The following is a 13,176-nucleotide window of genomic DNA, read 5'->3' on the forward strand; positions in this document are numbered from 1 at the left end:
TTCTACAGTATGAGTTTCGACACACTGAGATATTTAGCATATCATTAAAGGCTGTAAAACATTTTAAGACTTATATGTATTGTATCTGTGTGTTTATACAAGAAATTATATATGTATTACCAAATTAACTTCCACGAGAATCTTTATTGGAAAATATTAAACTTTTTTGTTTTTACCTCGGTGATATGGTTGAATATAGTCCTTATCAAAACAATTACTATCTATGTGTGTTTCTAAATCGAATAAGCATAGGAAACATTGTAAGGCTGATCGCCTGTGTGCACACATGTAAGTGAATATCATGTAGATGAAAGAGCAGTTTGCTTTGGTAAAAGAAAATGTTGTCAAATCTTTTTGTAGCTGTATTAGATTTTAAAAGAATTTCTTTCGAATCGAAAGTTTTTAGTCATAAGATATGCCTCCATTGCTGAGAATTCCTGATAAAAATAGTATTGCCTTTTAATTATATGATGTTATAAACAAGGAAGCAAAACAGTATGTGTGCCAATATTGAGCACAATGAATATACACGAACTAAGTAGGCTCATTTTAAAAGAAGTTGGAAAATTATATATAAGAAAAATAATACATTTACACATTACGTTCATATTAGCTCTTATAATGCAAGAGCAACGCTTGCTTTGTTTCGTAATTTCAACGTGTACCTTACCTTGTTTTTCATTGTGTTCATAAACCAAACATTCGTATCTAAACATAATATCGTTTATCGTTTGTATTTCAAAGAGCGATTATTTGTTATAGTTCGACTGACAGAAATTCCATACTTGTACTCATTAATGCAATAAATGACACACATTTGTCTTTGATTCGACAAAGGTGGCCTGACATATGCTGAATCCATATTGAACTTCTCGATCACATGTGGAATCTAGCATATACTATCGTTTTGAATGTTTTGATCCTTTAACATTTGCCGGCAAGGTTGCATTGTTAGATAAGTATATTCGTTAATCTCGCCTAGTAGTGACTGTTGAAAGCCATTTAAGCCAACTTTTGTGTGATGACTAAATATTTCCTATTTATGTATTCGTATATATTTAAGCTTAGAACAAATTTTGTAAAAGCTTACTGGAACAAATTATAGCAATATTACGTTTTGATTTTGCAACAAAAACACTACATTTAGATACATCATGGATATTCGCGGTTCCATCATCCTAATTGTTAGGGTTTGGTGCGTAGGGTACGTCGTTAAAGGTTAGAAATGATACTTTTCAATTTGTTTTAATCCAGCTGTTTCATTTGTGTGCATGTATTATGGAACTGAACATAAGAATGCTTTGATTTTTTTCTATTGACATAGTGAACGGGTAAAGGCATAATAAAAGTAATCAGACTTTGAAACGTTATCACGAGCTGAAATTGAAATATAGAATCAAAACACAATAACCTTCAAACAACTCTAGCATTTATTTCATCTCGGTGCGACCTCGAATAATATGGATAAATGTGCAGGCTGATTTTTAGCGAGGCTGTTTTCGGAGAAAACCCGAGGTATTGTCATAGCCTGCTCGTCGTCCGCCGGCGTCGTGCTAAAACCTTTACATTGGCTCTAAAATCAAAGTGCTTCCACCTACAACTTTGAAACTTCATATGTAGATGCACCTTGTTGAGTTTTACACGCCATACCCATTTTGGGTCACTAGGGCAAAGGACAAGGTCACTGTGACCTCTAAAAAAAAAATCTGACAAGTTTTTGCAGCCGAGCGTGGCACCCGTTATGCGGTGCTCTTGTTATTAAATAGCGCTTCTTTTATTCAGAATGAAAGTCCATAAGATTTTGCCTTGTAACCGGCGTCTTATAATGATACATTAACAGAAGGCTCAGTGACACAATCAACTTCTTCAACTCTGACTCTTCCCGGAATTGAAACCGGAAGTCAAACTGTGGTGCAACCTACCGAGTGCGCGAAAACATCGCACTGGAGTAGCTGGATAAACAGGGACAAGCCTGAAACCGGAACTGGCGACACAGAGGTCAGCCTGGTGTTTTAACAAATTATAGGTTTGAGTTAGCAAACAAGTTCTATCATTGTTGCGTCGTCTTTTTTATTTAACAAATGACAAATAATCTGACTATGTCTTAAGTTGTTACTTAGTAGATTTACTCAAATATTAATTATGCTGTTTTAAAGAAACATTTCGAAATTTCAGCATTGGTCCCTAAATATTCGCCAGGCTCTTGTTAGCAGATCGGTCCATTCGTAATCTCTTGCTCTTACAGGAAATGACAAGAGAGGAGAAGATAAAATTCTGCCCTACCGGCAACATAGTGACCGCAGAATGCCAAAGCTCTGACGGAACACCTTACTACGATACCATGGACATAGTGGATTGTAATCCAGTAACTGGGGTGACATGTGACAATGATGTGAACATGGGTCAATGCGCCGACTACATGATCCGTTACCAGTGCGGGCAGACGACATGCGGGGGTAAGTATGATTATTTTATGGTTCAATGAGTTAAGTTGGTAATTGCTTTTTCAGCATATTCAGGATGTTGTTTAGGGTTAATTTACTATTACACTGTGCTACATGTAACCGTTTTTCCATAATAACTCAATATTAATGTCATCCACAAGATTTGATTGCCGTTTACATGCACCGATTTATTATTTTTCCTAAATCAAGCAAAAGTTCGTGTTTTCAGTACCAGCCATTGCTTCCGCTGCCACCCCTCCTGGAACTACACCAGAACTAAGCTCAACCACTTTAGTGATGAACAGCAATAAGGGATCCACGGGAACATATGCGGTCACATGGCTAACCGGTCATACGACATTCACATTTTCTCTGCCTGTATGTCAAAATATCACTGCACAGCCGCCTGCAATTTGCGAGACAGTTAGTCGCTGGTCCATGTGGATTGATAGGCTGCACCCTACAGTAAATACCGACGAGCATGAGTTCATGACTAGAGAGGATATCATGCGATTCTGTGCATGTGGTGTAATTAGCAAAGTCGAATGTCAGACGACGACCGGTCAGTCACTGGCCCAGTCTCCTGAGTTCGTGACGTGCTCCAAAGACAACGGTCTGGTGTGCAGTTTCTTGGAGAATTTCCCGATGGGCTGTCAGGATTACAGATTACGATACGAATGCCAGGAGCAGGTATGTCAGACTCCGACTGCACACCCCCAGACAAGACCCGGCGGCTCTATTTCTCCGACTGCTAATCCTCCGACAGGATCTAGCGGTGCATCAACTGCTCATCCAACCACTTTCCATGAAGGTTTGCCTTCCGTTTTATTAAATACAGCTTCCGTAGGCGTTCCGACCGCCTCGTCGTCTACAAAACCTACAGCTCAACCACCATCAGGTTCCATTATTGATATTTTTGTAGTAATTTATCTATCTATCCATATAGATGAAACAGTAATTGATGAAATGCATTTCATTCTGACGCAGTAAGTCTTGAAGCTCATGAACTTGGGCTTTTGGAAAATTGTTATCATGCCTGTTTGTGTTTATTTCTCATCGAAACAATCTTAACATGTCAACTACGAATTGAATTTGCTTTGTAGAATCATTATGGTCAAGCGCAATCTATGTTATTCATTGGGTATATATTTGGCCGCAGTGACTTTCATATGACGATCAATGCCTAATGTGGAGCGCCGTGCTCCGCGATTATTTCGCGATCGCGGTGGCATTGCGTGAATTGTATAATGGTTTCTTAAGATTTTTAACACCAGCCTACATAAACCCAACTTAAATCAGTAACATCAGGCTACATATACTCACCTAAAGATCAGTCACCTCAACCAACACACATGTATACTCAACTTAAGATAAGTATGCATCAGCCAACGTATGCTCATCTTAAGTTCAGGATATCTAAACCAACATATACACAACTTAAGATAAGTATACATAGGCAAACATATACACAATTAAAGATCAGTTAGCATCAGCCGACACGTAAAACACTTAAGCTCAGTATGCATAAGCGAACATCTTTAGTCGGGTAAATAAATGAAAAATAAACTATCAATCACCATAAAAACTGTTACCAAAGGTATTCTAACTGATCCTAGTAAAGTAAAATGATGATGTTTTATAACTTATCAACAGTTTACCTAAATCGGACCTCCAGAAAGTGTTTTTTTTCAAGATGGCTTCCAGGATGACAGGCAAAACCTATAAATGATGTCAACTATTTGACATATCCAAGTTGATGGTTATAGTATAAACAATTTTTTGTGCCAACACAAATGTTTTGGGGGACAAAGAAAACATCGAGAAAATCGAAATTGTGTTAGTCTACTACGCATCACAGAAATCCAACATGGTGTACAAATGGCCGCAAATACAATGACCGCAAGTGCATTACTATACACTGATATGTGATGAGTGTTATGTCTTCTGCCATTTTATAAAGGATAGTAAATCAATTAAGACGGTTAAACACGAACGCGGCCAATTAAAAGCAAGTGCAAAATGGTATTCAACATCGCACTACCATGTGACAAACGTTTCAGTACAACCATGGGTCTAGATCGATAACCTGGTTTTAGTCGGCTAAAAGAAAAAGCATTTCAAATTAACCTTCAAGAACCCCACGTTACACTGGTACAAAAAATCACTTTTCGAGACAGCATACATTGTTGAAGTATTTTAAAATTCTTACTGCATTTTTCTTTTTTGTCTAAGCATTCGTATCCTCTTTGAGATTTGACCTGTGCTGTATACATAACGTTTTCAAATGTCCAAACAGATGATAAGTACACCATTCGATTTGCATTGAACATAGCGAGCACAGTTAAAACATACATTTACTTCACAGTGAAATCAAATTGAGGTAAGACGACTTCAATTGTCTGTATTTCTGTTGTAAATATAGGTGTTTCAATCCGTCTGCGGTTATACTTTTAATGCGGATGCTTTTATAAATAGGAATGCTTATTTTTTTACGGTTTACCAAGCAGTGCAATACATGTATTTAGTTTTGTAAAATTCTGATATCTGTACAAGGAATGAAAGTCAAGAAACTGTGTAACAATATCATTTTCTAAATTCAGCAGTGTTGTAATTGTTTTCGTTTAAAATTGTATACAGTTAAGACAAGAAAGTTGTATTGACTTGATATTGGAACACTACAGCAGGCGGATTAATTTGTTCGTAAATTGCTTTCGTTTAATATTACATACAGTTAAGACAATAAAATTGTATTGACTTGATTTTGGGACACTACAAGAGACGCATTCATTTGATTCGTAATTTTATAATAACATTTTCAAGTTTTGTTTTAAATATTTATCCCCAGTATAACTTGTATGCAATATTTTAGATTTTTATCTGTAGTAGTAACATCACCTTGGGTTATAGAGATTTAGGATTACCCATTCCATTAATGAGGGTCATAAACAACAAAATATTATTACAGACCACCATTGTACATACATATCAGCCCTGCGTATGCTAAACACTTCCTCGCACAATTTGTTTGTTTTAAAGGTTGTGTCAAACATTGCCAATAAAATATGTCTATTCTGTGTAAATTGCAGCATTTCAATAAGAACAGTAAACAAGTAAGTATTGTGTTTTTTATCAGAAATGATTTAATAATAAGTGCAAACACAGGCTGTCTTACCCTACACAGCTTATCATACTCATAGAAACATTGTAAATGGAATTGTGGCTGTGTCAGATGTGAATGTGCATGCATTTGAAGCGGTTGAAAACAGGATCATAAGATATATCAGAGGGAGGTCGGCTTTTGCGTAAAAATGCAAAGGAAAAGACTGAGCATAACTATTGGGCATAGCTCCGCTGTTGAGGTAGAGCACCCGTAATGGGCACCTTTCCAACTATAATTTAACGTATTATGTTCTTAATCAGCATCATTTCACTGAACTACATGCACATTTTTAGGTAGGCTTTCCATGCTTAAAAAATATATATATACTGATTTATTTTTTTTTAAACCACCCCACGCTCGGCTTTTGTCCAGTTTATTTGCACCCCTGGGGTATATAAAGGTTCCATAATTCATCCAGATTTCGAAATATGGGCATGCAGTTGGTGTGTACAGATGCAGTAAAGGTGTTTAAAGTTTAAACAAGATGAAATAAGTATTCTTTTACAGACATTTATTTTTTATAACTTGTTTTCTATGTAAAAGCGTCATGAAATGTTAGTGGTTTCAGCCAAGTAGAAATTGTGTTGGTTAAAAGTGTCATAAAATTCAAAATAGTATCATTTGAGTATATTTTGAACTTAGTTTTTATAGATACACTATATACAGCAATAATACCAAGAAATAGACATATTTACCGTTTACTTTTTGAAATAAAAATGAAAATGCAACATGCATGATTGGTATTTTCAGCAGTAAATCACCCAATTTAGCCATACCGTTGTGTTAATTTTAAAAATTTAAGAATGTGCATAAAAATTGCAACATATTTAACAATAAACATAGCTCATATGCTATATTAAATCAAATTACGTTAGAAAAGAAATAAAACGCGTTACAAAAAGTATGCGTTTTCGGCAAGATTCGAACCTGCGCGGGAAAAACCCAAAAGATTTCTAGTCAATCGCCTTAACCACTCGGCCAAAACACCTTCACATTAGTACCTGCTTAAATTAGATATCCATAAGTAAACAGGTAAAAAGGCTCTTCAATCTTCGAAGAAATCCGCGGGAAATCATTACGGGTGCGCTACCTTAAGACTGATTTTCACCGTGGCATTGATACTGCCCTTCAGTTCTAGCGTTTTCGTGTAGTGTCAAAATCTGGAGATCTTTTCCTTGAACACGTATTGTCGTATGAACTGAGCCCCTATCCACCTGTCCTCTTTAAAGCCAAGCAGACAAGCATCAGATCGCTCAGGGAATAAGAGATTGTGATGCAAACGCATCAAGTGATGCTGTGATGAGCTGTACGCCTGAAACAGAATTTTACGTACTTGATAGTGGCTCTTTGCTCCATCGTTATCCATGGAAAAAGGGCGACTCATGTAACGCAATAGTATAGTCTTATGTATATTTCACTGTAAGGCATTACGGACAAGCGAGAGTGTTGTTTGATGTCTACGAAGACCGTCCTACTTTCAAAGACAACACACCACAGGCGAAAAATGCAACCGTGAAACGAACACGTGATAGCATCACAACGTTGATGGGCGATTATTCAAATTCGCTTACTTTGCTCCTGCATTACTCCGAAAGTGGAAACAATACCATCTAGTACCGCTCTGATCATTGATGTAAACAAATAGGCACACAAACACAAAGTTCATAATATCAAAGAACTTTTAAGAGACGAAGAGTGCGATGAGTTGCTCTGTGTTCATGTTTATTCAGGCTGTGAATCACCTTGAATGATTTTCGCCATCACAAAAAGTCAGTCTTTCGGAAATTAGTAACACTAATCATATCCTCTACTCTTGCAAATTTATTCCTCCTTCCAAACAAGTCTCTTGAGTACAAACCTTGGCAAATGCTTGATGATTGATCTGTTTGGTAGCAAGTTCAATGATTCCTTAGAATCACTGCGCCATTACATGTTCACAAAGAAAGTGGCTACTGCCAAACAATTGGTAACTCCTGAGCGACTTCCGAACATCAAATGCAACAGTAGTCCATATCCAAGGCGTTTACTATCAAAAATGGTATGGATGGGTATGGCGCATTTGCAAATAATACGAAGCCGATTGAATGGGGATTGAAACAGGACAACGACCAATTAATTCCAATTCCGATCATGACCAAAAACAATGCTATATCTGAAGAACTATTAAAAAGAAAAGCATCCATCAAAACTTTTTTGCATGATATAAATCCTCTCGATGCAGCTGCAGACGCCATAGACTCCTCTTCTATGCTGTGACAATCCAAACTATTCCAAAGAGGTCGGTACTTACGAGGAGGTCGACAACGACAATTTAACGCTATATTATTGACAAAGGTTATTGTATATCAGTGAAAGTGTGGAGGGGAATGTCATAAATTGCATTTGATGATTATGTAACTACGGCGTTTGACATAACAATCATCCTGTTTGAGTCACAGTTTATGGATGTGTGGTCCTTCCTATTGTGTCGTTGGCCAGTTTGGACATCATGTTTGATGTATATGTTACATAATAAACTTACACGATTTCTTGTGATCATAATGTGTTCTTTTGCCACCGGCATGCTAGGTATAGACACCAAAATCATCCAATTTGAGTGAACAGATACATAGCTATAATCAATAATATGTTGTGGCGGCCATCTTGAATAATAAGTAATAATAATGGAGGAATGAAGACCTGACCCTTTCATGCGATCAACAGCTTTGTATGGGAATATAAAAAGTTTTTTTTATTCAAAACAACAGCGTTTTGTAAATGATCACACACCAAGGCATGACTTTCAGATTGGTAAGCATTGAAAAAAATAGCCACATTATTCGTTTACTTTAATGTTGAATCACATAAATGAGTTTCATTGCTTTCGTATTTAGCAATACACACTCAAACAGAAACCGGGCCAGGACAGTCGCATACCAGCACACGGCCTCTCAGTAGCATGCAGTTCGGGCTTGCAGCTTCCGGTGTCGCAGTTCTGGCGCTCTTTGCACTGATTATGATGGTCGCTCTCTTCAAGAAGTATCGTAAGAAGTACGTGATTTTTATGTCCCAACAAAAAAAACAAAAATACACAATTAGATGGTTATATCATCATAAACATTCTAAGAACTGAAACCATGCAATGTTGAAAACAAATAATTGATTAACTATCTACCGGTAAATAGTAAAATAACAAATTCTATTTCATCATTTTACATTTAAACATTATAGCGTATCCAAACATTTATGTCGAGCGAGTCTTACTCACTTCTAAATTATCAGAAAGAGTTCCTTTTCCATATGTATGCTCATGTTTTATAAATAAGTATTTTATGAAAATAATTAGTAAAATGTTTTTCTTCAGCAAAGTCGCTGCACGCAACGGAACTGAGGAGATTCTTTGATCGCCGTGTTTCCATATCAATTTCATAGTACTGAACGGTAAAATCAAGGTCGGGGCTTCACTAACAATTAAAAACAAGTGATGCGATAAGACATTTTAGAAAATAGGTCTCTCTTACCAGCCCGTACTCAAGAAAAAAAATGTTCAGACCAAAACAATATATCTAATCGCTTAATTTCTGAATAGGGTTCTTATAGCTAATTAGTGTGGCATCTGCGTACGAAATGACATTTTGTGTATTTAGCAAAAAGTAATGATTCTGATGGTCGATGTGTGCGTTTCGAAACTTTGTCTCGAAAGTTTAAGTATACCCGACTGTTTTGTCCATGTTCTGAAATATTTTGACATATGTTTTTTCCATTCAAGAACTTATTTTCAATCATCAATGCATATAATCTACATGTTATTATTTTCCTAATGAATAAGTTAAATGATAAAATCTAGTTGCACTGTTTTACTCAATAAAATGGTCGAAAGTAGAAAAAGACGTTGAAAATGTCTGCATTTAATAAAATATATTAATCAATTACAAAGGGACACTTGGATTTGTGACGATTTTTTGGTTATTTCATTACCATTGACAGCAGATTTAACCATACAATACAAGAAGCAGTGTTTGCTGATTAAATTGTATTATCTATCAATTGTTTATTTTAATTATCTCAATATGTTACTAGTACACACGTTGGAAAGCATCGGTTAAATTATTTGGCTGAATAGTCCTCAAATAATAAACATTTGCAGTTACGTTTGTCCAATCGTGAACTAAATAAGTGGCCTACATTTGTTTCTATTTCGACAACGTGTTTTATCCTGAGAGATCTTCTCAATAATCTTCCGAATTGTATATGCCTCGTCTTTACATGAGCCGTTAAACCGAGAAGAACTTAACTAAGTAATTCACACAGGAATCTAAAGAAAACAGGGTATTTTCTCGATCGGAGCGTTTAGTGTATCCAGAACTATCAACCTTATTCCAACCAACACGTTTTCTTGGGTCGGGTTCGATATTGGCGACACCCGGTCCACTCTAATATACATTAACTGTACATAATAAATGAGTTGTGTCGACCATAATTGTCATGATTATTAATATTACGAACATAAACATTAGAAACAGACATTATTTTAATACCCAAACAATGTTCATGCTGAACTATCAGTTTGGGGTTTTTCAAATATAACACACAACCGCTTAGGACAATGAATGGTATTTAGAATGAACATGAACATACATTGAATTCAGTTTGCAGAAAATGCCTCATACTCCGGGAACTTGTGATAAAATGTTATTTATTTATTTCAGATATCAATCTGAATAGCAATAAAAACAATTGAACCTGTGCTAAGATTGAACACAACTAATAAACACATACTAAGTATCCCCAGTATAACCTTGTATACAATATTTTAGATTTTTATCTGTAGTAGTAACATCACCTTGGGTTATAGAGATTTAGGATTACCCATTCAAATAATGAGGGTCATAAACAACAAAATATTATTACAGACCACCATTGTACATACATATCAGCCCTGCGTATGCTAAACACTTCCTCGCACAATTTGTTTGTTTTAAAGGTTGTGTCAAACATTGCCAATAAAATATGTCTATTCTGTGTAAATTGCAGCATTTCAATAAGAACAGTAAACAAGTAAGTATTGTCTTTTTTATTATAAATGACTTAATAATAATGCAAACACAGGCTGGCAAATAGTACAACTTGCTCACCCTACACAGCGTATCATACTCATAGAAACATTGGAAATGGATTTGTGGCTGTGTCAAATGTGAATGTGAGTGCATTTGAAGCGGTTGAAAACAAGATCTTAAGATATATCATAGGATGGTCGGCCTTTGCGTAACAATACAAAGGAAATACTGAGCAAAACTATCGGGCATAGCTCCGCTGTCAATACTGATTTTGACCGTGGTATTGATACTGCCCTTCAGTTCTAGCGTTTTCTTGTAGTATCAAAATCTGAAGATCTTTTCCTTGAATACGTATTGTCGTATGCACTGAGCCCCCATCCACCTGTCCTCTTTAAAGCCAAGTAGACAAGCATCAGATCGCACAGGGAATAAGAGATTAACCATCCAGTAGATTGACATTTGTGGTGAACTAAATCGAGAAACAGAGTACCATCAGATACTTAGGGGCATATTTGGATAATACTTTGAGTTTTAAAGATCACATAAAGATCAAGTGTAGAAACGCAATGTTGAACTTTTTTAAGATCAAAAGTATTCGCAAATACCTGACACGAGATGCAACCGAAACCCTCGTTCTCTCCTTAGTGATTTCGCATCTGGACTATTGTAACGTCGTTTTGTATGGGATTTCTGACTGTGATTTAGCAAAATTACAACGAATTCAAAACATTTTCGCTAAAAAGGCGACTCATGTCACGCAATGGCATCATCTTATGTATATTTCACTGTAAGGCATTACGGACAAGCGAGAGTGGTGTTCGATGGCTACGAAGACTGTCATTCTTTCAAAGACAACACACCACAGGCGAAAAATGCAACCGTGGAACGATCACGTGATAGCATCACAACGTTATTGGGCGATGATTCAAATTCGCTTTCTTTGGTCCTGCATTACTCCGAAACTGGAAACAATACCATCTAGTACCGCTCTGATGTAAACAAACAGTCATACAGAGTGAATAATATCAAAGAACTTTTAAGAGACAAAGAGTGCGATGAGTTGCTCTGTGTTCATGTTTATTCAAGCTGCGAATCACCTTGAATGAGCTTCGCCTTCACAAAAAGTCAGTCTTTCGGGAATTAGTAACACTAATCATATCCTGAACTCTTGCAAATGTATTCCTCCTTCCAAACAAGTCTCTTTGTGACAAATCTTGGCCAATGCTTGATGGTTGATCTGTTTGGTAGACAGTTCAATGATTCCTTAGAATCACTGCGCCATTACATTTTCAAAAAAGAGGCTACTTCCAATCAATTGGTTACTCCTGAGCGACTTCCCAATATCAAATGCAACAGTAGTCCATATCCAAGGCGTTTACTATCAAAAACGTATGGATGGGTACGGCGCATAGGCAAATAATACGAAGCAGACTGAATGGGGATTGAAACAGGACAACGACCAATTAATTCAAATTCCCATTCGCCCATCATGGCCGAAAACAATTCTACATCTGAAGAACTATTAAAAATCAATCACCGCAACTGTTTTGAATGATGTACATCCTCTTGATGCAGCTGCCTACGCAATGGAATCCCCTTCATTGCTTTTTGCGGCGCTTGCCAAACTGGAAACTCTGACAATCTAACCGATTCAAATGAGTTCGTTTTTGAGGAGGAGGAGGACGAAGACACCACCCATTTAACGCTCTGATATTGACAAAGGTGATCATGTATCAGGTGATAGTGGTGAGGTGAATGCCATAAATTGGATTTCATGATAATGAAACTATGGCGTTTAACCTGACAATCATCCCGTTTGAGTCCCAAGTTATGGATGTGTTGTCCTTCTTATTGTGTAGGTGGCCATTTTGGACGTCATGATATATTTCTGTGTTAAATAATAAACTTACACTATTTCTGATGATCTTAATGTGTTCTTTGCTCCCAGAAACCTGGGTATATACAACAAAATCATCAAATTGGAGTAAACAAATATAAAGTTATGATAAATAATAGGTTTGGGCGGCCATGTTAAAAAACTACTTGCCGGCGGTCTGATTTCGGTGAACTTTTGATATTTTTAAGGACCGTCTAGCCGACCAGACTCAAGTCAAATACCTTATGTAGCAATTCAGTTATGGACCAAAGTGTATATTGACCTGCATACTACTCCACTATATATCACCACCCAACATATACTCCATACAATATCAACAAACATCAGTAAACCTGTACACAACTAAATTGTACCTATTGCCAATATACACAACTTAAGATCAGTTTACATCCAACATACACTATAAGGGGATGGGACATTCGTATGCGGAGGCTAAACAAAAGGCGTCTTTTTCGGCTTTTATTTACCGATCAGCCCCTTAATATTTCTGTTTACTGAATACGCCCCTTTGTTCTTTGACGTGTGTTGCTTCTTCAAACTTGATATTAATGGAGGAATGAAGACCTGACCTTTTCATGGGATCAACAGCTTTGTATGGGAATATGAAAAACTTACGTTTTTTGTTTCATGACCACAACG

At 36.6% G+C, this 13,176-nt stretch overlaps 1 protein-coding gene across 1 annotated transcript; it reads left to right on the forward strand.

Moving 5' to 3' along the window:
• Positions 1 to 1,033: 1,033 nt before the first annotated feature.
• Positions 1,034 to 8,987, forward strand: LOC127854509 (mucin-5B-like). The gene is made up of 6 exons (XM_052389574.1): positions 1,034 to 1,218; positions 1,841 to 1,998; positions 2,246 to 2,456; positions 2,674 to 3,342; positions 8,478 to 8,634; positions 8,948 to 8,987. The coding sequence occupies exons 1-6, from the start codon at positions 1,155 to 1,157 to the stop codon at positions 8,985 to 8,987; spliced, it is 1,299 nt and encodes a 432-aa protein (XP_052245534.1). The 5' UTR covers positions 1,034 to 1,154.
• The last annotated feature ends 4,189 nt before the right edge of the window (positions 8,988 to 13,176 follow it).

This window comes from Dreissena polymorpha, chromosome 13 (genome assembly GCF_020536995.1).
Source record: "Dreissena polymorpha isolate Duluth1 chromosome 13, UMN_Dpol_1.0, whole genome shotgun sequence".
In the NCBI taxonomy this organism is placed as follows: domain Eukaryota; kingdom Metazoa; phylum Mollusca; class Bivalvia; order Myida; family Dreissenidae; genus Dreissena; species Dreissena polymorpha.